Here is a 25,854-nt window from a genome sequence, read left to right as displayed (position 1 = left end):
CCAGGCAGCTCACATATCCCTAGAATATTACATCCATCTTTGTCTGAACCATCTTCACGTTGTACTCCTTGTAACCTTTGTACCGAATACATGATCTCGGGGAATAGCGATATCATGGTTGTTTACCAAAAACATTCATTCATTTAACTCTCCAAATGTCTTCATCGAAGACAATTATCTTCTATTCCATTATGTTTACGAAAAGTTAATCGTATTTGACAACACTTGACATGTTTTGCAGAATTTCTTTTGCTTGTTTGATTTTTTCTTCACATTTTTTGAACCAATATATAGGGGTGGTTCGCCTGATGAGTCTTTGCTTTGTATGTCATCTAATGTTCTTTAATTCGTCGTGCATCTGAGTGCAGGATTCCATATCTTTCTTAATGGACATTTCCTGATCAGCTACCAGACGGTCTAATTCTTGAACGGTTGTTTTCTCCATCTTGTCAAGAATGCCGTTGATCATTTTACGAATTGCTTTGATTTCATCAACAATGGCTGTTCGAGTCTTCCTCAATGAGGAACTATTTTTCTTTCGGTCGTTTTTCATATCTTCTATCTGCTTCCTAAGAACAGCAACCTGTTGAGGTAGTTGGCGAAACCCGGGATCTTTGCGGATGTCCCTTGCAACGTCTGGAATGTGCTGTATTGATGAACATAGTCTGCAATGAAAGAAGGAAAACTTGTTTTTCATGAAGACGCTTGTTTATAACATTTTTCTAAAATCACTTAATTTAAATACTTACATTTCGTCGTCGTTTTCGTCGTCTTGCAAACAGACAGACAGAAAGACAGACAGACAGGCACAAACACAGACAGACAAACAGGCAGACCTACATAAACACATATATAAACACAGAAAATAGACATACAGACAGACACGCAATCACATAGACAGACATAAACACAGAAAACGGACACATATACAGACATACGCACAGGCAGGCAGACGGACAGACACACAGACAGTAAAAACCACAGGCAAACACAGACACACGGGCAGACAAAATACAGACAGACGGACAAACATACACACACAGAAACAGACGGACACGCACACAGACATACACATAGTTCGGCAGACAGACAGGCAGACATACAAACAGACACACTGATATACAGAAATAAAGACACACACAGACAAACAGACCGACACAAAGACAGACCGACACAAAAACAGGTGGACACACAAATAGACATAAACACAGGCAGGCAGTCAGGTAGACAGTAAAAATACTGACAGACAAACAGACATACAGACAGATAGAAACACAGAAGGACACTCACTCACAGACAGCCATACACACAGTTAGGCAGGCAGGCAGACAGACACACAGTTAGGCAGGTAAGCGACAGACACAAAGATAAAAGATACACATATATAGAAATACACACAGACAAACACATACAGACAGGCAGACACACCTACAGACAAACAGACAGACACAGGCAAAGACACAAACAAACACACTCACACACACACAACCTCACACACACGCAAACACACACACACACACACACACACAGACACACACACGCACGCGCATTAACACGCAAACGTGCACGCACACACAAACACACTCAGGCAGACAGACAGAGGGAGACACACACACACACACACACACACACAAAAACATACACAAACACAGACAGACAGATAGACAGACAGAAAGACAGACGGACACATATACAGACATACGCACAGGCAGGCAGTCAGGCAGACAGACGAACAGACACACAGACAGAAACAAACTCAGACAAACACAAACACATAGTCAGACAGAAACATACACAGAAACAGCGGACACGCACACAGACATATACACAGTTAGGCAGGCAAACAGACAGACGGACATACAAACAGACACACTGAAATACAGAAAGAAAGACACAGAGGCAGACCGACGCAAAGATAGACAGGCATACAGAGAGACATAAACACAGGCAGGCAGGCAGACAGACAGAAATACTGACAGACATACAGACAGATAGACACACAGAAAGACACTCACTAACAGACAGCCATACACACAGACGGCAGAGAGACACACATTTGGCAGGTAAGAGAGCAGACACAAAGATATAAGATACACATATAGAAATACACACAGACAGGCACACAGACAGACCGACACATATATAGACAGACACACAGACAGACGGACGCACAGACAGACATACCCACAGGCAGTAAAGCAGGCAGGCAGGCAGGCAGGCACCGCGCACACACAAATACTCACATACACATAGAAAGAAACAGACAATCACAGATACACGGACAGACAGAATCACAGTAAAACGTACAAACAGATAGACATAAACACAGGCAGGCAGACAGGCAGGAAGGAGAGAGAAATAAAAACAGACACCGTGATATACAGAAAGAAAGACAAACACACAAACACAGACAAACATACACACAGACAGACCGACACAAAGACAGACGGACACACAGATAGACATAAACACAGGCAGCCAGGCAGACAGACAGACATACTGACAGACAAACAAAACAGGCAAACACACATACAGAAAGACACACAGACAGACACTCACCCACTCACAGACAGACATACACACAGTTAGGCAGGCAGGCAGACAGACACACAGATACACATATATAAAGACACACAGACAAACACAGGCATACACACAGACAGACAGAGACACATAGACAGACAACACACAGACAGACGGACACACAGACAGACATACACACAGGCATGCAGGCAGGCAGACAGTCACGCACACGCACGCACGCACACACACACACACACACACACACACAGAAACACAGACAAACATTTATTCAGGCAGGGTGGCAGGCAGACATACTTTCAGACAGACAAGCACACAAAAAGAAAGTCACACATGCCAAGAAATACCACTTTTCATTTCTAAACAAGAGTTAACTTCAGCTACACATTAACCCCTAATTGACCGAGAATCTTAGGTCAAATTCTCATGATATCATGTTTTGGGAATTGCTGTTGTTTGGGTCAAGATTTGGTAGAATGTATTAAATTTGGCAATAAAAACATGAAGAAGTATTCAGTGTTTTACATAATTATTGACAAGTTAAACTTATTACAAACTTATATATATATATATATATAATTTGTTGTTTTATAATGAGTAACATGAACTGCTAACAACCGTTTTATTTGGAATGTAAATGTTACCTATATTGCAATATTATACCTTACATAAATGTGTCTCTTCTTTGTGTATATAAAGTTGATCGGTCCTTATAACAATGTATTTTAATAAAAAAAACTATTTTTATGACGTCAGCGGTCCATATCATGTTTTTGGCCGATCCGGACCTCGCCAAAAAAAAATAATATGGACCGCTGACGTCATACAATATGGACCGCTGACGTCATAAAACTGGTGAGTGCTGCTTGTAATTTTCTCAAGGGCATTTTTTCGCAAGTAAACATTATTAGATTTGTTCAATAAAACACAAAAAAGGTACTTTAAAAATTTTAAGTGGTAAAAAAGTGTTCGGTTTAATATAAGAAATAAAACACACCGCCTCGGTCCATAAACACCTTCTGGGGCTGACTGGCCGGTCCTTATAATGTCATATGACCCTCAGTGGAGTGTAATATTTCTTAATTATATATGAATCTTGTTGTTTCATAGGTCGAATTGTATTAAGGGGAATGCTTTACTAAGCGTATAGATGTTGATTTTACAATGGCAGATTTATTGATTTCGCATTTTATGAAAAAACAAATACTCTTTTATTTATTCATTTTAAAAGCTTTGTTTTTCAGTTCAGTCGAAAGTAGTATAGGGGCCCCTCCGTATTCAAATTTGCATAATGACATCATCAGTTATAAATAGCCCTGCGTAGTCAATAGTAGGGGTCACGCCAGTCCACAATAAAGTAGGGTCACGCCAGTCCAACTCTTTTGAGCGGATGATATTGAATAGCAGCAATGAATGAAGAATCTTTACGGGGACTGATTTAATGTATCAATAAAGTAGGGGTCGCGCAAGTCCAGCTTTTTTATTAATGTTAATCATGATATTGAATAGCAGCAATGAATGAAGAATCTTTACGGGGACTGATTTAATGTATCAATAAAGTAGGGGTCGCCCAAGTCCAGCTTTTTTATTAATGTTAATCATGTGAGTTGTAACACGACGGTGATCTTGATAACATCCTCATATTTGGCGGGAACCAATGAAAATGCAATGGTCAGTTAGTCTTTTCATTAAATAGTTTGCTATATTATTTTGCTGCTTTCATCATGAAAGGGTGCATATCAGCTCACGTTACTCAAAAACATTTGGTGAAGAATACCGACGCCTCTGTCTTTTTGAATAAGGACATCATGATGTTTTGTATTCGACAATGTTTCAATGATCCAGATAGAGTAAACTAACATCAAATAAATTCGTTTTAGAAAAAGACATGCAGTCTAACATTGACGTTTTAGGGTATGCCAAAACCCTTACAAACAAAGTCAGGGTGATTTGCAATAAGAAAAAGGATTTTGTTGTTTCAGCGTATCCAATAAAGTAGACAAAGCAAGCCTCTCGCAGGCATTTACCCTTTTTAGGGATAAGGTCCCTCTATAGGGATCCATAACTATCAAATATATTTTTACCTGTGACGGTGGTGGAGTACAAGTTTGAACAAACTATAAATAGAAGATGACTTAATTCTATATACAGACAACCAATCAGAAATAAAATATTAGACCAATGGGAGTGGGTTGCTGTGTATAAAACACAATGTTTCAACAGTCACAAAAGTGTTGCCTCTTGTACGACAAAATGAAATTTCAATTGGGAAACTGTCGATACATTGAAGTAAAAGAGTGGAAAGGGGAGCTCAGGGTTGATCTTCGAGAGTGGGAGAATGGCCAACCGACAAAGAAGGGGATCAGTCTCACCTTGATGCGATGGAAGAATTTGGTCGATGCTATAGAGTATGTGGATCAGGGACTTCGAAACAACGACGGCTATAAAACTCATCTAGGAGGAAATGTGTACATATGTATAGGAGCGGGAAGCGTATGTGTGGACATCAGACAGTTTTGGAAACCCGAGAACGAAGTGGTCCCTACCAAGAAAGGTCTTTGTTTGAGACCTGGAGAGTACCAGCGTTTAAAGGAACTGATTCCTGAAGTAGGCCGGACGCTACCAGAACTAGACGGGGTGGTCCCCTGTTACCTACAGAGTGACCACATGAACCAGTTGGGGGCTTTGAAATGTTCCGAGTGTAATCCTTGTGATTTTCACAACCATTAGTCCTGAGTAACAGATACATGGACAGGTTTGAACGTGTCTGTCTATAAATAGAAATAAACTCATTCACCAAAAATAGACATCACGTGACAGATAAATGGACACGTTAGAACATGTCTGTCTAAAAACAGAATTTACTTTCATACTCTATTAATAGACATCACGTGACTTAAAATTCCTTGTATATAGGAGTGTGTCTCGCTTAACAGTCTCATTTTGGAGTCGATCTTCACTTTGAAAACATGAACTCATCAGATTCATCGCTAGCCGGAGTTTTTGGAATGGAATATTACGAGAATAGATTACGAACCTTTGACACCTATCCGCCACAGATGGTTCCTGACAAGTACGAATTGGCTAAAGCCGGGTTTTATTATACCGGACTTTCGGATCGGGTGATTTGTTTTCGATGTGACATTAAATTGAAAGACTGGGATAAAAGCGACAACGCTTTAAACGAACATGAAAAATGGTCTCCAGACTGTCAATATTTGAAGATGGTGGGTGTTCCGAAACGGAGTTTGCTTGGTCAGTGTGGTTTTCGCTTTAAAAGTAAAATAACACCAAATATGTTTGTGAGACAGACAAACACAAGCCCGAGTAGTAGTGCGGAAGACGTATGCTGTTGAACAATTGTAACACACTGGATATAAACACTGATTTGGACGACCACACGCTCATTATGTTCGGACTCTTATGGTTCGGACTCTTGTGGATGGTATACCGTTTAGTAGATGAAGTGGGCTGGTGGCTAACATTACATGAAAGACGACGGGAAGCTAGAGAAGCAGCGGAACAATTTGTACTCCTCTTTGATCATTATTTTTGCGATAAAACGAGATCTGAAGGAGGATGATTAACAACGTTGTTGTATGTGCCGACTTACAGTGTAACATCGATTTAAAAGACCTTACATTACGTAATTGTAATATGGTCTACAATCCAAGATTATTTTCCGGAGTTCAGTGGAAACACAAGAAAGTCGGTGGCCATTGTATGTTATTCCCCAACGGAAAAATGATAGTCAATGGAAAAGTCTCAACACTTCAAGAAGCTAAGCGGCGTCTTAGACGTTATGCTCGACTTTTACAAAAGGCGGGCTGGTGTGTTAAGTTAACACATATTAAAGTCACCACCATATCTGCCTCGTTCAAACTGGAAGGCTCGTTAAATTTAACACAGATTGTGAACTACTATAGTGGAAGTTACGAACCTGAACGGTTTCCAGCTGTCATGTTTGTCAAAGACTCTGTACATTTTACATGCTTCCATAGTGGTTCCGTCTTGATGACGGGGATTAAAACTGATAAACAAATGTACAATGTTTGTATACCTGTTCTTATTGAACTACCATTATTGTAAAGTACGTTCGGGGGACTACCCTAATCCCTGGCGTACTGTGTTGAGCGGGGTCAATAAAATATAAAACCAATTCTTCTTGTTGTGAAAAAGAAAACAAACCAATAAAAGTTTTACAATTTTATTTTAAAACACATTAGCAATATTATTTACAATTCGTTCATTATAGTTCAAGTTCACAAAGTCAAACGTATTAACAATCCGTCTCATACTCCATCCACGACATCTAAGAATGACATAATACAAACAAAAATGTCCACAGGTCCTTGTTCCGTACTGTTGAAGACGTTTATCATTGTAGATATAATTGTTTAGTAATACGTTTTTAAAACGTTTGTGATAAAAATCAGGAGGGCGTCCCATGGAATCAAAAAACTCAGCAGGTCCTCTCGAGGGAAAGTAGAAGGCGACCCAATGTCGACCTGGTTGATGACTTTTGTCCGTGTTCACAATATACGCTCTTGGTCTCCTCTTGATCTTACTTGGAAGTTTGTCAGCCGGTCTCACACCGCCAAACTGGTTCACGTGTCTTAAGCGATAATTTATCTCTGACGAGTTCATGATTCCAACGTAACGTTTCGACTGGCATCAATTTTCAAGAGTGCTGGAAACTTGGCGTAGACAATGACTGTACACGTTTCAGGTAGACCTTCGGAAAATTTAAGTTCTAAACGTGTATGAGCTCTCTGAGACGATCGATCATTCAAATCCCCCTCGGGGTTAAACACATATAAGCAGCTTCCTGACTTGAAATCTCTTCTAGTCAAGTGAGTAACACGTTGAATCCTATCGCTATACAGTCTCTTAAAAGCGTCTACGTAGGTATCGCTGTTATAATTGGGTTGTAACGGCGAAGAAGGGGTTGACTGTCCATCAACAAAGAACCCCACATAGTTACAGTTAAAGTGTTGAAAGTTAAATGGATTCTTTGTGTACTTTCCGTGTATGGCCGAGGAAGACACTAATCCTACAATCAATTGTCTTGGAACCTCACCCTGAAATAGGTCATCGGTAATAAAGGAGTATTGTCCACTCGGCACCGCAAAGGTCTTGACGATGGATCTGGTATAGGGATATAGAGCCTCTGAGTTCTTAAGTGTTTTGGCTTGCCCGATAATCAATTCAGGGTCAACTTTTACCATTGCCACTTTTAAAGCAGCGTCACGAATTACTAATTTGTAAGCTTCGGTGTCCGAGGCAGCGGCTAAACGAAAGGGGTCCTTACTCTGCCATAATTTGACGTTGACTGGTGCTCCATTTAAGAGAAGACGGTCTTGTTGACACATGTCTACCTGTAGATGACCTATGACATCAACCGTTTTACTTTGTACCGTCCAAACCGACCTCATATACAATCCTGTATTTCCTCCCGAAGGATCAGTGTCATCGGGCCAATCATTATCGTCTTTGATGAATCCTATACAATCTAAGTCGTGTTTGGTCGGCGTACCCAATAACGTATCCAAGTAAGCCTTGTAAGCATAATTATTACCCACTTCGCTGGTAGGGTGTTGTTGAATATGAAGATCGATTTGGGAAAACATAGAATGTAAAATGTTGTTGGTCACGCCCACTTTCTCGTTTACTTCTAAGACCTCACCATTGGCCTTAACAATGTTAAAGTTTACATGTAGCAAGGTATTAGCCAAATCTATATAGCTCGTGGATGTCCCCGGCACATTGAATTCGATAGCGGCACCTTCAGTCAGTTGATTTATAGGTCTATAGATAAGCCATTCCGTTTTTTGTGACCCCACGTGGACCTCAGGGTTTTGAAATAAAGCTAAATTGTCACCGTGAATGTTTTCCATTAGGACAGTTGATCTTTAAAGTGTATCTTGGAACGTTTTTTAGTATTTTTTATCTTCGACTTTACAGGACGTTTAGTTCCTGTCTTGATTCGTGTCTTGAGTTTTTTCTGACCTGCCCTTATAAACTTCTTTAAGTTCCGACTTGGCTAATTCTACCGCTTGGGCAATGGGTGTGACAAATTGTATTGTAGGTTCTCTTACAGTACCACCAGACTGTTCCTTTCCCACAATGTACTGTCCCTTATAATTAGGTCTAAGCTTTCCTTCAGCCATACTTTTGAAATGCTGTGTCCACTTGTTTACATCCATCGTCGTAAATGAAGAACACAACGCGTGATAGTATTGTTCGTGTCTATTCCTCCCCTTATAAAGATTCGAATTCGATCGACTTGTGTTTTCTTAACCTCTACATAGAAGGGTACAGAATATTCAAACTGTTTCTTTCCTTTTTTAATATTACTTAATCGTCGCAATATGGGAGCCATTGTGTTTTCTACATAAGATTCTTGACAAAGATCGGTACATACGTACAATGTGTTTGCATTGACGCCAGGGTCAATTTCTACCAAGGCACATTCCCAGCGTCCTTCCAAGTTATACACTTTAGGTAATTCTATAGTAAAATCGGTAGCAGTATTAGCCGGGTATTGTTCTTTAGAATCTTGACTAGACAGAAACAGGTAGTGACTTTCCATGGTGATTATCAGTAGTGTCAACCTAGCGCCCCTTATACGATTTCAGCGTTTTCCAATAGGTACGCGCTTCGGATATGGCTTCGTCGATGAGTGGAGTCAACTGTTTTAGTGCGAGCCATTGTTGTAATTCCAATTGAATTCCTATAGGTGTGGCAGTTCCGTTCAAAAAGCGTCGAATGTCCAGAAATATCAGTCCGTTTTGGTTACATAGGGTTCCGTACACATTCTCCTGAAGGTGGTATTGTTTTACATACAGACACGATGTATGGTTGAGATCTATGGGTTTGATTTCATAGTCTAGGGGGTGATGTGAGACAGACACACTTATCATCACAATACCCGGTATGACACATACTAAGGCAATCAGTACAATTCCTATTCCTTTCATGACATTAAAAGTGCCTTTCACCCTTTCCTCGCCTTCTTCCAAACAATCCATAATAAGAGCATTGGTCGTCATGATTATGGTATAAAAAATCAAGACCGTCCTCAACCCTTATAAACTATAATCTGTCACATCCTTTGCTAGAATCCACGAATCGTATTTCTTTGGCCAGTGTAACCAGCGCACTAAGACTTCCTTTTGTTTGTAACGCGTTCGCTTTTTCAGCACTTTCTCGATATGATACTCAGTGGTTTCATTGATGTTTACCGCTTGTAACTCTGGTTCATAAAAAGTTCCATTTATACTCTCACCATCCCAGCCTCGAGTGTATAAACAGGTATTCCCTCTCTTTTATATCGTGACTTGACTTTAAAGAGTTCCCCTGTCCACTTTTGGGAATATTCTCGATCAAACATTCCTCTGACGTGGGAAATACGTACCGTTTGACCTAATTTATACTTATATCCTATTTTTCTTTTTATCTTCTTCTTTACCTCTTTCATTACATTTTTCTTTTGACCTTTTTGTCTTAGTAGGTATTGTTGTAGTCTACTTTCACTTTCGTTGTCTTTACCAAGAGACGCTGGGTTTTTGCCCAGACTTCTATGCACGGTGTGATTGTAACTATAGACAAAGTCCTGTAACTTGTTCATATACTCCTTTTTTCTTGTTTTTAACATGTATCTAAACAGTTTGTGCTTAATGGTTTTGATGACCCGTTCCGCGTAGTTGGCTTTGGTTTCATTTTGTGTCACAATATGGTTTATATTCAGTCCTTTTAAAAACTTAGATACTTGTGTGTTTTTAAACTCGCTCCCTTTGTCGGTCCGTATGGTATTTGGCTTTCTATCTCCATTTAATATTTTTGTTAAGGCTCGAATCACTTCCGTCCCTGTTTTCACTTTTAATGGTTGACACCAAGTGTACCTAGAAAAGATATCTATAACCACGAGTACGTACTTGAAATTATCGTTTTCTTTGGACAATGAAACCATATCCATTAAATCCATATCCCACATGCTATCTATCCCATTCACAATAACTCTTGATCTTTGAAAATGTCGTCTCGCCCCTCGAGTGAGTGAGTAAGCTTCTTGGTCTTGTAACCATTTTCGGATTCTGTAACGCCCAATTTTATATTTGGACTCTGATTTAACGACCTCATAGATTTTGTCTGGTCCCGAAAAACTGGCAGGATGGTTGGGGTTGAAGTAGATGGTGGCTAAATAGTCTTTCCAATTCATTATACATGTATCCACTTTTTTCTAGGTTGTCTTTCTTTCTTTTCAACTGGGCGTCCTGGGGGTCGCAATGTTATATCACTTTTAACAATGAGAGTGACGGGTATATGTAATTCTTTCAGTCCCTGGTAAAATTGTGTGGCACCGACGGGCGTGTAACTTTTGTGTTGATACTGTGTGTCTTTCAGCAAGTCGACTATATGAGATCCAAGAATTGTGGACCCTTTATAAATAAGTTCTCCCTTTGAATTCCACCCTATTGTGTCATTTGGATCTCGTGACGTAAAGGTCAGTATCGCTTCTACTTTAGACCGATACCGTTTTGGTATCACTTCCAAGATTTCTGAAATGGTCAAGCCAGAGTCCTTTGATGTTTCTACATGTTCCATGGTTTCAATCTCAGCTACTCCTCCTGTCTGTGATGTAGGGGTTGTGATAGGACGGTTCAGTAACCTTTGGTATTTGTCGTAACTTAACAGCACTGATTTTTGTATAAATTTCATTTTATAAGGTCCCGTAGGGCGGGTTCCACAGATTTCAACAGTTGAGCAATAAGCGCACTTTGTCTACACAGTAGTTCTTTTTTCTTCTTACTACCAAGCTTCGTATCTCCAATTCGGCGAATAATGTTTTTGTGTTTCTTAAGCTTCTGTTTTTGTGACGGTGTGATAGGGAGAATACTTCCAAGCAAATTTACCACGACCTGGGTCAACGCTCGCAACTGATCGTTGGTAATGGTATCCAACAGTACTTTTCGTTGCTGTTTGGACGAGGTATTCATCAGAAGCTGTAAGTAGCTCCAATGTTTTTTGACAAGTCGACTCATCTTTAATGGTAAAGTGCTCTATCCCCTTATAATAGTGTGTAGATTATAGGGTTCTCGCGGGGGAACACCTTTGTTCTCATTCTATACTTATCTTGACCCATTGGCGTTAAGTCCAAAACTAAATAACCAAAGACGTCATTTGTTGCGTCTTGATAAGCTTCCAATAACGCATTGGCTTTACCTGGAAACAATTGACGTCCCAAGGTCATTATCTGAGACGTACCCCGTACATTTTTGAACAGCACAGTATACCAACTATTTAAAGCGATTGTTCTGGCTGATTTACCTTGTTGAAAAATATTTTGGGACAAGTAGATGACACTCAGACGGCGATGATGACACCCTTGCGTAAACAGCAACTGTGTCTCTTTACTTTCAACCACCTGATGCATGAGATCGTCTATGATAATCAAACAATGGTCTCCATTCGCAAACTCTTCCACTTCTGTTTGTGTCGGAAGTCCCGGATGAAGTTCGAAATGGGGTATAGTCTTGTCCATCTCATCGTAAAGAGACTGATACACTCCATAACACCACATGATCTTCTGGGGTGGCTCTGTTCCATACATCATATCAAGATGATGTAACAACCGGTTCACCCACCGAGTTTTTCCACTTCCGGTTGGCCCCACTACAGTCATACTAGAACACGGTTTGAACGGAAGTAAGGGTATTTCACTGGACGCTGAGTGGGGGTGGATATTGTTGTTCTGTGGTGGTGATGTTGGTAATGGTTGGAGTGGTGGTGTCGGTACTTCATGTGACAGGTCATGTTTACTGCTCATGGTTTATTCAAACACGTCTTATTTGTCCACGATGGTCCTTGTACATTGTAACTGACCCTTATAATGTTTAATTTGTGTGAAAAAAAAAAAAGCTGAGAAATATCGTATATGTTCTTTTATTTCAAACAACACATGCCACAGTAAAACAATATCAAATATGATATGTACAATCAGGTAATAAAATGGTTATTCAATAACAGTACAAAAACATGCCAAAACCATATAAAAAACAAATAGTCACGTACATATCTTATTTACAATGTTAAACAAAGGTCAATCCAAAACTAATTACTTTCAGTAACCATAAGGTACAGTATCAAAGTTGTCTATTCTTCTACGCTTCGTGTATACCATTTGGTATGTTTTTTCTTCTTTTCTATTGTAGAGCTTTCGTTTTCTTTTGTCCCTACATATTTTTCTCGGATTAACTACTGTTACTGCTGATAGCGCTTCTGGGCATGTAACTATCTGTTTCACACTGTCAAAGTTGATCATTTGACTGTTTGTAAAATGTAAAGTGAAACCTCTCACTTTGCAGGTTTCGTTGTTTGTATTGGTCTTATATGCGTAGTTTTTTGGACCTGCAGACACAAACTCGACAATGTGTTCACCTTCACTCAGCTCATCGGTGAGTTCACCCAGAATCACCTAGTGGTGGATCGTACTGACCGGGTTGACTCACGTAGACAATAGAATCGGTATCAAAGTAGATTACTCGACGATCCAAATCTTCTAATACACTGTAGAGTTTAAGTCTGGCCCAACAGGTCGTGAATGTGGCCAAATAAATGTTGGTTGTTATCACAGGTAGACAGTCATTTTGTACGTCCATTCCATTGAAGTGTGTCTTCAGCGACGATGTGAAAGTTTGGGTTGTTTCATAGGATCAGTGAATATTTGAAAAAACTTGTCCACTTCCGACTGGTGGAAAAACTGTGTTTGTCGCATGTTAAGACGTTGTCCGAATTTACCCCAGAAACTATTGAGGCACAACTTGGCCAACGCCCTCAATCCGGGATTTTTAAGGATCATATCACTCTGTAGCGAGACGCCTTCCTTTTGAAAGTAGTCATTGATATATTTGAGGACATCCTCCTCAGTTTTGATCCAGTCGGGAGGGCCGCTTGCCTCCTGTTTGAACTTGAGAAAGGTGTTGATGTACTTGGCAAACAGACCCCCCTCTTGTGTAGAGGGATTGTATTTTGTCGTGTCAGACCAATGGTACACTTCGTAGATTTGAATGATTGTGTATCCTTGCTGTACAGCCGTTTGAAGTTCCGGTGTACACCAGGTTCCAATTATCGCCCTTTCATCTTTCGAACAGATGCAATCATTTTGGTTTTCTGTATCGGCGCATGTTTTACATAGTGGGAACTTGAGTTTTCCATTTGAACGGTAAGGAAGTACTGGGTGATAGAGTCCTCTAGGCGGTAGTATTTTTACTTTGGCAATACCAAAGTAGTCACTGATTGTTTTGAAATTTGATGTTACTATTTCAGGGTGTCCTACAGGGTATTGACAGTATTTATTGACCCACGGATAGAGTGAAGTAAAATCGATGTACTTGATTTGTTCATCACCTGTAGTTTTATAGTAAAGCCGACTGGCATTGGTTCTCCACCAAAGAAACTATCTCGGGGATCCAGTCGGTCAGTAAAGTCCAAAGAGGTCACATATTGTTGAAGTTTCGGATCAGAATGGAGTTGATTTTGAAATTCATGTTCCCAAATACATTTGTAGGTCATTCCTAGACGCTCAATATACGTCTTTTTCTTCTGGGTCATAACGTAGAGTTCTCGCATTGACCGGCTAGTTAATGGGTGAATTGTGTCCTCTGCGTAACAGACGGGACAACCATGAAAGACACAACCGTGGTACTCGTAAGCCGTATTGGTTTCGGCACAGTAGCCATCCAATTTGTACCGTGTTCCCGGTAATGTCTTTTCTCCGCCATTGAGAGCGTGTTGAATAGTGATACCATCTTGTTTGGACATCAACTCCAGCCACTGTAGAGACATCCGACTGAAACTGTCTTTTCTGACAGACGGAATTTGAGCAATAGGAGATTTTATAAACCGTTTAGTTTTGATAATGTCGTCTTCTAGATGCCCTTCTTTAATCCAAGTATCGTTCTTCAGAATTTCTAAGTTACCGTCAATGTATCGGGCAGGTGTCCACTCTTTGGCGTCATTGATTTTGACCTCCCATTCTTCTTCAAAAAACTTGGTTTTGAAGATACCCATACAACGGAAGCGATGGTTGAATAGTTAAAGGGGTCAACAGAGACGGGACACATCTCTTTAACAATCTTGCCCTTTTTCTTTTTCGTTAATAAGGCAGAAGTCTGCGTGGCGGTTTTCAACAAATCTTTTAAGGTTAAACAAGCTTTTCTTAAAATATCAACGTCACTACGACAATACTCAAGCATTTCTTTTCGGAAGTCAAAGGTCTCTTCTTTCTTAGAATCGAGCCAAGCCAACAATTCTTCTCGTTCTCTGGCACTCATGAAATCATATCCGTAATATTTAGCGTCTGGGTACGGTCCAATATAAGTCTGGTTTTCCCTAGTGTTGCATAAGTGAGGAAACCAACCCTTTTTCATCTCTGTTAAGCCAAACGTCTTTGGCAGGGCAGCAAGCTTCATGGGGAGAAAATTCAAACTGTCTATAATTGTGATGTTAAGACCTTTTTCTATCGTCATATACATAATTTTTGAACCACTGTAAATGATTTTGTTCGGGCGTATGGACTGGTCAATGAGATACTCAAGTAGAAAATAACCGTCATATCCTTTCATATTGTGAGCAATGGCTTTATAGTGTTTGTGTTGAGGTGAAAATAACCAGGTCCCAAAGGTTTCCAACGTCTCACAACCTTCAAAAATAAATTCACGCTGTCCGCAACTCGGCAAACAAGGTTCCTTTTCCTCTTTCTGACAGTTTTCGCAACGATCTCCACATTTTTTACACGGTGTGTCTGGCGCCTCGTCTTTACATTCATCACATGCTGTTTGGGCGACAACAAAATTGGGTCGATGAGTCGACTTTCCACACCAAGAAGACTTACAGTTCTGACATTTAAGGCAAGTATTACAATCTGGTTGACTGTGTTCACACTCAACTGGACGGTATCCTTCTTGACATTCTAATACTTCATCTTGAGTACATTCAAAATCAAAAAAGATAAATTTAGAATCGTTTTGTTTGTATGGTGTAGCTCTCAAGAAGCAGAGATGATCTTCGAGCACATATGTTTTACAAGAATTACATAAGTATTCTCCACATCTATGATCTTTTATATTACGCTTTGTCCTATTTATGACTTTATAACAGGTACGACATTTCCAGAATGTCTCACACTGTGACACCTCTTTACTTTGGTCGTCATCTCGCTGACGGTTAAGTCCCTCTGGTCCTTGACGGTGTCTATCGAAGCACTCTTGCGATCGGCATTTCATGTTACAGTCTTTACATATCACGGTGTTTTCTGACATGAGACAGTTGTCCTTCTTACATACAGCATTTAATCTCACATTCATGTCTTCCTAGATTGCTGTAGTGCTTGAGACATTTGTCACAAAAGTAGCTTGCGCTGAAGAATCCGGTGATACTGGTTATGGCGTTAAAATGATTGTCGTCGACCAAATACAGATATATACACGGGTGTTCGCCTGTATTAGGGTTGGTGATAAATTTGTTACCTAATCGGGCGCTGATTATCATTATTTTCACCAAGAACTTCTTCAAAGGCTTCTATGTTACTGAGACTGGCTGGGCAATCCAGAGGTACATTCGCCATTCGACTGAGTATGACTGCAAGTTGTCTCTGCTCATTTCGTTTGTTTATCAGCAAATTCGAAAAATAACTTTTTGGAACCTTGTTGTGTTTCAGAATCAGTTCCAAATTACTTTTCTTTCCTCTGTTTTTGACAATCTCTTTCCATTCTTCCGGTGAACATCTATTTAATTTTGCCCAGCTGACCCCTATAGCTCTGGCCATACACAGTTGATCTTCATTTTCTATAGTCACGATGGAAGTTTTGAGTTGTAAAGAATTATTTTTTCCTTTAAGTTTAATGATTCTTTGTCTAGTGCCTCCTTTGGGTAAATTGATCGATCCTATAGTTATTTCAAAACTTGAGTCAATAGCCAACCCCTGGTTACTATTAAGTACCTTTTCGATAGTAGACATGACCACATCGGCACAGAGTTCACTCCATTTCTGTAATGGAATAATGATCGGATCGTGGAGTCCCCCGTGATGAATGATGACCCTACCCAAATCATTTCCCGCTAAATTCCCCCGCGCCTGACCTAACAGATCGTCAAACATTTGGTGAAGACCAATTCGTACATCGTGGAGACGTTGACCGTGATACTCTTCATCTATCTTGACTTCATAGGTCGTATCCTTTGCCGCATTTTTGGCAAAGGTTCGCACACCTTTCTTTCTTATAGTATACTTTAGTTTAGGTGTATCCAATTCATGTGATGGGCCTTGTGGAGATGGTCGGATCTATTGGACGGACCCGGTTCGTCTCCTGCTCCGCATTGAACAGCTGTCACCGGACTCCATGGGCCGTCTTCAACACAAACATGTGATGCCTCTTCTATTTCATCGTCAAACAAAATAGCTTGAACGGCACCCTCCACTTCATCTTGTTCTTGAACATAATCAAATGCCAAGTCTAAATCGGCATTCATGGCAGAAGAAATTTGTTGATCAGTTGATGTAGATGCTCCCCCAAAATGTTGAAGTATGAGGTCAAGTTCTTCATTGACAAAGGTGCCACCGTACTCAGGATTTCGTATCTGTAAAAGTCGTAACCGTACAGTTGAAGCCTCTTGAATACCCCATGTAGCGGCAAAATTCATCAGTTCATCTTCACTAGAAATGGTGTTCAGCATGAATTCGAGGGTTGAGGTCAGTAGATCCATGTTTCTGTAAAATGATTTCCAATGTTTACAGGACGCCCTTATTAAATGTAACACTCAATATATAACACTACTATAATTAAACACAACACAATAGAAATGAACATGATTAAATGTGGGTATATTTACATACTAGAATAGTTAATTATAGTAACATGAATGAAGTCACTGGTCTATTTATAGACTTACATGTTCAACCATACATATAATCATTTCATAGCGATTGTGAAATACCTGGTAAGTCATTAAGGCAAATTAAATAATCACGTTAAACTAAGCTTAGCTTGGCTTTCAAACAAATGGCTTCTCATTTTTACATCACCAAAAAGTCTAACAATAAATTGTTGTCAACTTTTTATTGTAAATAAGATTTAAAAAATTACTATTTCGAATAGATTAAATATGTATGAAGTCTTAGTTGACTTATGTAAATCTAGTTGTGATAAAAGAAGTAAGGTTTGATATTTTATCTTGTGGGGGTATTTCAAATAGTGGACACAAATTGACAGTGTGTACAATTTCGAATTGGAAATAAAGATTGATAAAATACACATAAAAAGATAGTATAGACAAAATATTATTTCAAAATAGACAGATTCGAATTAGCGAATTTAGGTTTAAATATTTATTCTGACAGTGAATAAAGAATGAATAAGAGACGTCACAATGCGACAAAACCATGTTTTTAATATGGGTAATCAGGAATTATAGTCAATGAATTACATGTACGGAAATCATTGATCTACTTCTACAACATTGGTAGCAAGTCCAATCAGTATGCTTTAATTCACACTATGATTCATCACTATTCATTAATTTTAACTAAAAGTTGTTGGGTAAAACAACAACTCTTTCTATTTTTGTTAAAGTGACATTGTTCGCTACCCTAATGCATACCAATTACAAGCTAACAATCCACATCTACACATCAACTATCATCATAATTCATCAAGCGAAGGAAAATGGTAAAAACTGGAAAAATTCAGTGTTCTTTTCAAGGAATAATTCAAGAATAGACCCAATTTAGACAAAATTTCAATTAACAGGTGAATCAATGGGCGAATACTTTGTTTACCATGTCATGTTCAAATATTCAAGATTATTCCCCTGTACAGTAAGCTACTCAGATCATGGGAGAATACTTTGTTAACCATGTCATGTTCAAAAACATTAAAGATTATTCCCCTGTACAGTAAGCTACTCAGGTCAAAATGAATGTAGCCAACCAGTATGTCGGTGTTTGGTTGTATTGTTATACATAAACAAGTTAAACTGTGTTGAGAGTGCTGCTTTATATCTAAAATTCTTAACAGTCATTGTAGATAACTATTAGATGTTTTCAAAATTTATGTAATGAAGAGAAAAATTCCTTTCAATAAAAATAAAAAGTGTATCATAATAAAGATAAAATATCATTCTTAAAATGTTACGAAAAAACTATAATTGAAATAAGTCTTTTTATCTACAATTCCCTTAACGAACATAGACAGGAACATATTAACATGGGGTTGCCTGTTAAATCATAAAATCGCTTGACCAGTTCTGTGAGATTAATGTGTCCTTAAATGAACCAGCGGTTGGCAATTACTAAGTCTCTGGTCAATCTGACTGTTCAGGTGCAGTGAAGTTTAACATTGATTTAAACCATAGTAAATAATCAAACCGCTGGTTTTTAAAACACAATTTATCATTGTTTTTTTCTCTTTATTTGTGCGTGTGTGTGTGTGTGTGTGTGTGTGCGTGCGTGCGTGCGTGCGTGCGTGCGTGCGTGTGCGTGTGTGTGTGTGCGTGCGTGCGTGCGTGCGTGTTTCTGTGTGTGTGTGTGTGTGTGTGTGTGTGTGCGTGCGTGCGTGCGTGCGTGCGTGCGTGCGTGTGTGTGTGTGTGTACGTGTGTCTCTAAACAGGATAATACCTTTAAATATTGTTGTTGGGTTTTTTTTTCAGGTCGCTCAAAGGTTCCACATACCATACTTATGTGATGTATCAGAAGGCGTATATTTTTCTAGTGCTTGTTTGATGTTATTGATGTTGGTTCAAACTGGAATGGGACAATATGTTGTCCAGAAATTGAAACTGATCAAGGTGATACCCGATGGACAACAATATCCAAACAAACAGAAAGCACGGAAAAAAAGGTTCAGGTATCCTGATAATTTATACAAAATTCGGTATGGACTCATTGACGATACAATTTATAAAAAAAATATTTTTTCAATTGACAAAGCATTCCGTATAGTAGAGGAAATATTCAATTTGTATACGCAATTAATTGGTCAAAGGTCCACCGAATTTGAAACCTTGGTAATCAAGTTCATAAATTCATCTGACACTAAGGCCATTGGCTTTACAATTAAGACAGAGGATTCAACAACGGTTATGATTGTACTGAATTTAGATTATATTCCTTGTACTGATCAGCTGATTAGTGTGTTTCTACACGAATTTAGCCATTTCCTGGAAGGTTTTAATCATGAGCATCATCAGTTAGAATTCTACTCTCTGTTTATAGCAGTTAAAACACTGTTTTTACATCATATGTCATCATTGATAAACACCGATATCATTCAGTGGTCTAAAGTTTCAACTTACGCCATGTCTGCAGATCGGTCTGATGCACACAACGTAATTGATTTAACGGAGGTAAGTTAAAAACATAATTAACAAACCTTTTACAGAGACATGTACACAAGTTTTTAGGGACGTTAAACTTTGACGTTTAACTTTGTTTGAAATATTCATTTTGCACACTTTTTAATAACCAGAGAGTAGAAATGTAACTGATACTATACTCATTTGATAAGAGTTTGGAAAAAAAACCCACCATATAATATAGTTTGTTATTGTTTCATAGACTTTCATTTAATCAACATTTGCATTTCTCCTATGGAAAACATTGTTGTTGTTTTTTATTAAAAACTATCTAGTAAAAAAATCATGTGTTAAAAATATGTCATACATACAATAATGCAATGTACTATAATCTCTCAAAGTTTGTTAACTCTCATTATTGTAAATATTATACATACAACATTTTAACATTGTACATTTATTGTCAAATTAATTGGTTTGTACAATACATATGATTTACCTGCAAGAGTTGCTTCTTTAATTATTATGGTCGTTTTGACAGGGCTCGCACAATAATGAGAGCAATATTCTACTCTCCAATTTATAGGGCAGGTGAAAATTGATATCGTTCATTGAATCGGACTTTATAAGTGCCTTTTCAAGTGACGGGACAAAGGGTTAATTTACACAACCACTCAAACCCTTGACAGTTAAAGTGTGGTCAATGAGACACGGACCGTGCGTTTAATCAGCTATGAAATGCTCCAAATTTACACTCACTTGACCCTAACCGTCATCTGCTGTTATTAAAAATAGTTACACACAAAGAAAATAAAACATACATTTCACGGCGTCTAATAATCTCAGTAGGAAACGCTTTTTCTCTAGATCAATTAGCCAGCTTTGTATTCACCAAGCAGCTGCTACAAGATAAGTAACACTCACTTGACCCTAACCGTCATCTGCTGTTATTAAAAATAGTTACACACAAAGAAAATAAAACATACATTCCACGGCGTCTAATAATCTCAGTAGGAAACGCTTTTTCTCTAGATCAATTAGCCAGCTTTGTATTCACCAAGCAGCTGCTACAAGATAAGTAACACTCACTTGACCCTAACCGTCATCTGCTGTTATCAAAAATACACACAAAGAACTGTCTGTATAGTGCCTGTGTAGTGACACAAAGAACTGCCTGTAGAGTGCCTGTGTTTTTTTCTTTCTTATGGCGTGTAGTCTCCAAAGATTAACAATTTCAAGTGATTATCTGAAATTTTGTTTGAAATACGTTTTATAAAACCAGTAGAAATGTAACAAAGACTTTTGTAAATGGTCGCCTAGATAACGTTTTATTGCTTCAAACATTTAACCAACATTATTACTTATGAATTTACATTATTCTTATCAATGTTTTTTTTTAAACTATCAAGTACATACTCATATTTCTAACATACATCTTAGTGAATTTCCTTGAGAAAATGATTATTGAAAATTGTGTACAAGGTTTTGTTCATTTATTTTCAAATTGGTATGTACAATAAATGTAGTTACCTCTGAAGTTGACTTCTTTGTGTGTTAATGACTGATCTCACTACAATGATAGGCGCGAAGGGTCAAGACTTTATATAAAGGAGCTCTTAACATAAGTGCTGAATTCATGCACAGGTTTTTAAGTGATCATTGACATTTCAAGTGTTTAATAAAGACGAACCGTCCTCGTACACACTTTGTGATTCTTCAACCGTTGCTGCTATTCAATATCATGATTAACATGTCATCCGCTGTTTATTAAAAAAAAAACTGGACTTGCGCGACCCCTGCTACTAATTCATTGATACATTAAATCAATCCCCGTAAAGTACAAGCTTTGTGATTCTTCATTCACTGCTGCTATTCAATATCATGATTAACATTAATAAAAAAGCTGGACTTGCGCGACCCCTACTTTATTGATACATTAAATCAGTCCCCGTAAAGATTCTTCATCATTGCTGCTATTCAATATCATCCGCTCAAAAGAGTTGGACTGGCGTGACCCCTACTTTATTGTGGACTGGCGTGACCCCTACTATTGACTACGCAGGGCTATTTATAACTGATGATGTCATTATGCAAATTTGAATACGGAGGGGCCCCTATACTACTGTCGAACCCCCCCCCCCCCGTTGGCTTGAACTCCTAGGGACCGGCGAAAATACCTCGAGTCTCAGGAAATTCCAACCAAGCGGTAGTTTTTATCTCCAGTATAATGAAACAAGCCCATAACATCCAGTTCGGGCCAAGGAGGAATTCGAGCCAAACGAATTCGAGTCAACGGGTTCGACTGTATACGTAAACACAATGGAAAATTCAATCGAAACTTGTTGAAAATACATCATATGTGAAACTGAACCTCCGAATGTAACATTTACTTGAATTATGTTTACATCATTATGAACACATTCTGGGGCATTGCAAATTCATTTTCTTAAAAAAAGATTTGTTTTGCAAATGATTCAATCAAGAAAATTGCTTTGTTTTGTGTGCATCTTGCATTGTCTTCATACCGTGACCAATGTAAAAAACTTACTCCCCCATCCTCCCCTACACCTCCCCCAAACAAATAATAAAATGATTCCCCACGATCTTGTCTGTAAAAATGTATACAACCCCGAACAGAACCGACTATGTTCTATTGAAGTTTAAATAAATATATAAGGTCAACATGTTTGGTCATTTAAAACTGTGCTCTCAAATCTTAGTAATAATGCTGGTAATGCTGCGGCTTTTGCTGTTAATACTTCCACTACTGCTACTGCTACTGCCACTGTGACCGCCAGCACCACAATACCTCCTCCACCACCACCACAACCAGTACCACCACCGATAAAGTGATGTTGCATCCCCTGAAACAACTGTCGCTGCTGCTGATACTGTTGTTGTTGTTGTTGTTGCCCCTTCAACAGCACCAGCTACTTCTACAACTACAAACTATCCAATACCTAATACTACTGATGCTAATCTCGCGATAATTAACTATATGCAGTTGTGGACGAAGGGACTACGTTTTTGTCTCAATGCAAGACCCTTCATTTATGTATTTATAATGATGAAGGTTCGAAGAAAAAAAACATTATTTCCGCAGATTTTTACATTCAAAGAAAAACGACTCCCCGAATCATTTTTCTTCGTGTACAGGAGTCAAAATATAAGTTTAAACATATTTATTTTATATATATATTATTTATTCATATACAACGATTGTGTAAAAAAAAATGTTATTTCAACATTTTATTATTTACTCTCGTTGACACGATTTCACGCGAGAGTGGGGTCTTGTGTTGTGGTGGGAACCGGAGAACCCGGAGAAAACCCACATGTCCGGTTTCGTGACCACAAACCAAATTCACATGCGACCAAGCCGGGAATCAAGCCCGGGTCGCCTAGGTGAGAAGCGAGTGCGCTAACCACTGCGCTAACCGGACAACTAACCGGTAGTCGATAAAGTTTTGCACCAGTCAATTGTAACCACGCCCCCCCCCCCAAGGTCCGGCGAATAGCGGGGACTTTCGGTCCAGCCAACTACGGGTAAAATCCCCGCCCTGCGGGGATATACTGCTGGTAAAATCCCCGACAAATGCCCTCGACCCCAGGGACTCTAGGTAAGGGCTATCCCCGGCCCGGCCCGGACCGGGGGGGGGGTCGCGTGGTTACAATTGACTGGTTCATTTGGCTCGTAAAGAATTATTACTGGGTCGTGATTTGGGTTAAAATATATCCTTACGAAGGCCAAATCCTAATAGCCCCTTAAACAACAATACTGTAATCAAGTTGTTAAATTAATCGACACAATCAAAGCTTAAGGCGCTACTAGTATTGATACATTTAGATGTTGCGAGTTCAAGAAATATAATCATTAATTAGTTACACTTGTACTTGATGTTTTCAATCTTTAAACATAACTCAAGGGTGTGGTTTAGAGAGTTAAATACGGCCCAAGAGATTATAAACACTATCAAAGATTTAATTCTTAGCTTAGTTATAGTTCAGAAAATCATGTCTATATTCTGTAAATATAGTAAAAAACTATTGTTGAAATATTTGTTTAAGTTTTGACAAGTATCAAAATATACAAATTGAGATGAAGCGTTAAACCTAAGAAACTAGATTTTTCCAAAAACTGACCAAAATAATAACTCCCATGCAATTCATGCTGGGCGTAATGGCCATTAAATTTCGATGATTTAGCTGTTGTTTGCAATTAACTAATAAAATTTGACTGGAGAATCGCAAAACCACTGACTGGAATATCCTGTATACACACATACAAACACACACAGACAGACAGACAGACACAAACACACACACACACACACACACAGACAGATACACACACAAACAGATAAAACTGTAATATTCTGCATACACACAGACAAACAGATGGACACACAGTCAGACATCAAAGAAACTATAATCTTTATTTAAAGTTGGGTATGTGTTAACAAGAAATATTAGCTCAATGAGCTACATGTATATTCCGACATACACTCAGACAAACGCTCAGACAGACGGACAGACGGACCGACAGACGGACAGACAAACAGACAGAGAGACGGACAGACACACAGACAGACAGTTTATTCAACGAGTTCAAGAAGTGTGCTATAAAGCAAGTCTTAGTTGACAATAATGACCAATAAGATTAGAGCATAGTTTTAAAGTACACATTTATGTCAAATACAATAATTAATGGTTGTCTTTGAAATATACCTATGATCCATGGCAACGCACACGGGACAACACAGCTGGTCATGGTCACCACAGACCAGCTTGAGAGCCTCCCCGGGGTGCCTCTCGCATCTCTCGAGGACGTCCACCATCCCTGGTGCTGCTGCCCATTTCGTCATGTCCGTCCGGTCGAGCACCGAGTGTCTCTTGAATAGCTTGTTGTGAACTAGGACACAGTTTACGCAGTAATATTTCGTACACTGATTACAGAAATATTGAGCTTCCGTGTTCAAGTCATCTTCTTCGCATGGGGAACAGACGAAATCGTGGATGAAATCACAGCCCCTCTGAATGGAGGATTCAAAATTTGATGCCATAGTCCTGTCACATTTAGGGTTTAACTTATAAATGTCCTCTCCCTGGCCTTCTCTTCCAACCAGGAAGTTAAATAAACACCTTATCGTCTCAAATCTATACAATCAAAAGCATTGACATCTCAATTCTATACAAACGTGAAATTTCGGGTACAGGCTGATACAGGAATCCAGTGGATTTCAAGTGAAATCCACTCAAAACGTGATATCCACTCAGAACTCATTTATTTTAAATAATAATTATTTTTTATTGTATACATATTGGAAAGTGCCTCATGAAGGGTTTATATTTCAAATTTTATAGAAATTGGTCAATATATGAAGAAATAAGAGCAATATTTCGATTTGTTTCGAAAATAGATCGGAAATCAAGGTGAAATCCAGTTTTCGACAAGTGAAATCCACTCATAACTCTTTTATTTTTATAAATATTTCTTTTTCTTTTTTGTATACTTATTAGAACCCCATGAAGGGTTTATATTTCAAATTTTATTGAAATTTGTCCAAAAAAAAGAAGTTAGAGCAAGTTTTCGAAAAATGATCGGAATTCGAAGTGACATCCACTTTTTGAGACATGAAATCCACTCATAACTCATTTAAATTTAACAAATATTTCTTTTTGTGGAACAAATAATTGAAACGGCTTCATAATTGGTTTATATTTCAAATTTTATTCGAATTGATCCAAAAATAAAAAGTTGCTGACATATTTTGTAATAAGATCGGAAATCGAAGTGAAATCCATTTTTCGAGAAGTGAAATCCACTTTTTGAGACGTGAAATCCACTCATAACTCATTCATTTTTAAGAAATATTTATTTTTGTTGATTAAATAACCGAAAAGGCTTCATAATAGGTTTATTTTTAAAATTTTTTTAAATTGATCAAAAAATAAGAAAGT

The 25,854-nt window shown here is 38.6% G+C and overlaps 1 protein-coding gene across 2 annotated transcripts; it reads right to left on the bottom strand.

Annotated features, from left to right (window-relative positions):
- Positions 1-305: 305 nt before the first annotated feature.
- Positions 306-25,065, bottom strand: LOC128218265 (uncharacterized). Of its 2 annotated transcripts, none has more exons than XM_052925881.1 (2): positions 24,622-25,059; positions 306-665 (listed from the first exon to the last, which is right to left on the bottom strand). In XM_052925881.1, the coding sequence occupies exons 1-2, from the start codon at positions 24,954-24,956 to the stop codon at positions 329-331; spliced, it is 672 nt and encodes a 223-aa protein (XP_052781841.1). In that variant the 5' UTR covers positions 24,957-25,059; the 3' UTR covers positions 306-328. The 2 variants fall into 2 exon arrangements, with proteins under 2 accessions (XP_052781841.1, XP_052781840.1); XM_052925880.1 differs by lacking the exon at positions 306-665 and adding an exon at positions 16,137-17,311 and having other exon boundaries at positions 24,622-25,065.
- Positions 25,066-25,854: the final 789 nt, after the last annotated feature.

Source organism: Mya arenaria, chromosome 14 (assembly GCF_026914265.1).
Source record: "Mya arenaria isolate MELC-2E11 chromosome 14, ASM2691426v1".
Lineage (NCBI taxonomy): Eukaryota > Metazoa > Mollusca > Bivalvia > Myida > Myidae > Mya > Mya arenaria.
Note: the sequence above shows the minus strand (reverse complement) of the source record. Positions and strands in the feature narration are given on the sequence as shown.

What these genes read in the sequence shown, in the direction of transcription:
- LOC128218265 (XM_052925880.1), bottom strand. Translation starts at nt 24,956, where the DNA reads ATGGCATCAAATTTTGAATCCTCCATTCAGAGGGGCTGTGATTTCATC. An exon ending in TGCGTTGCCATGGATCATAG is followed by an intron (nt 17,312 to 24,621) that starts GTATATTTCAAA and finishes ATCATTTTACAG; the next exon opens with AAACATGGATCTACTGACCT.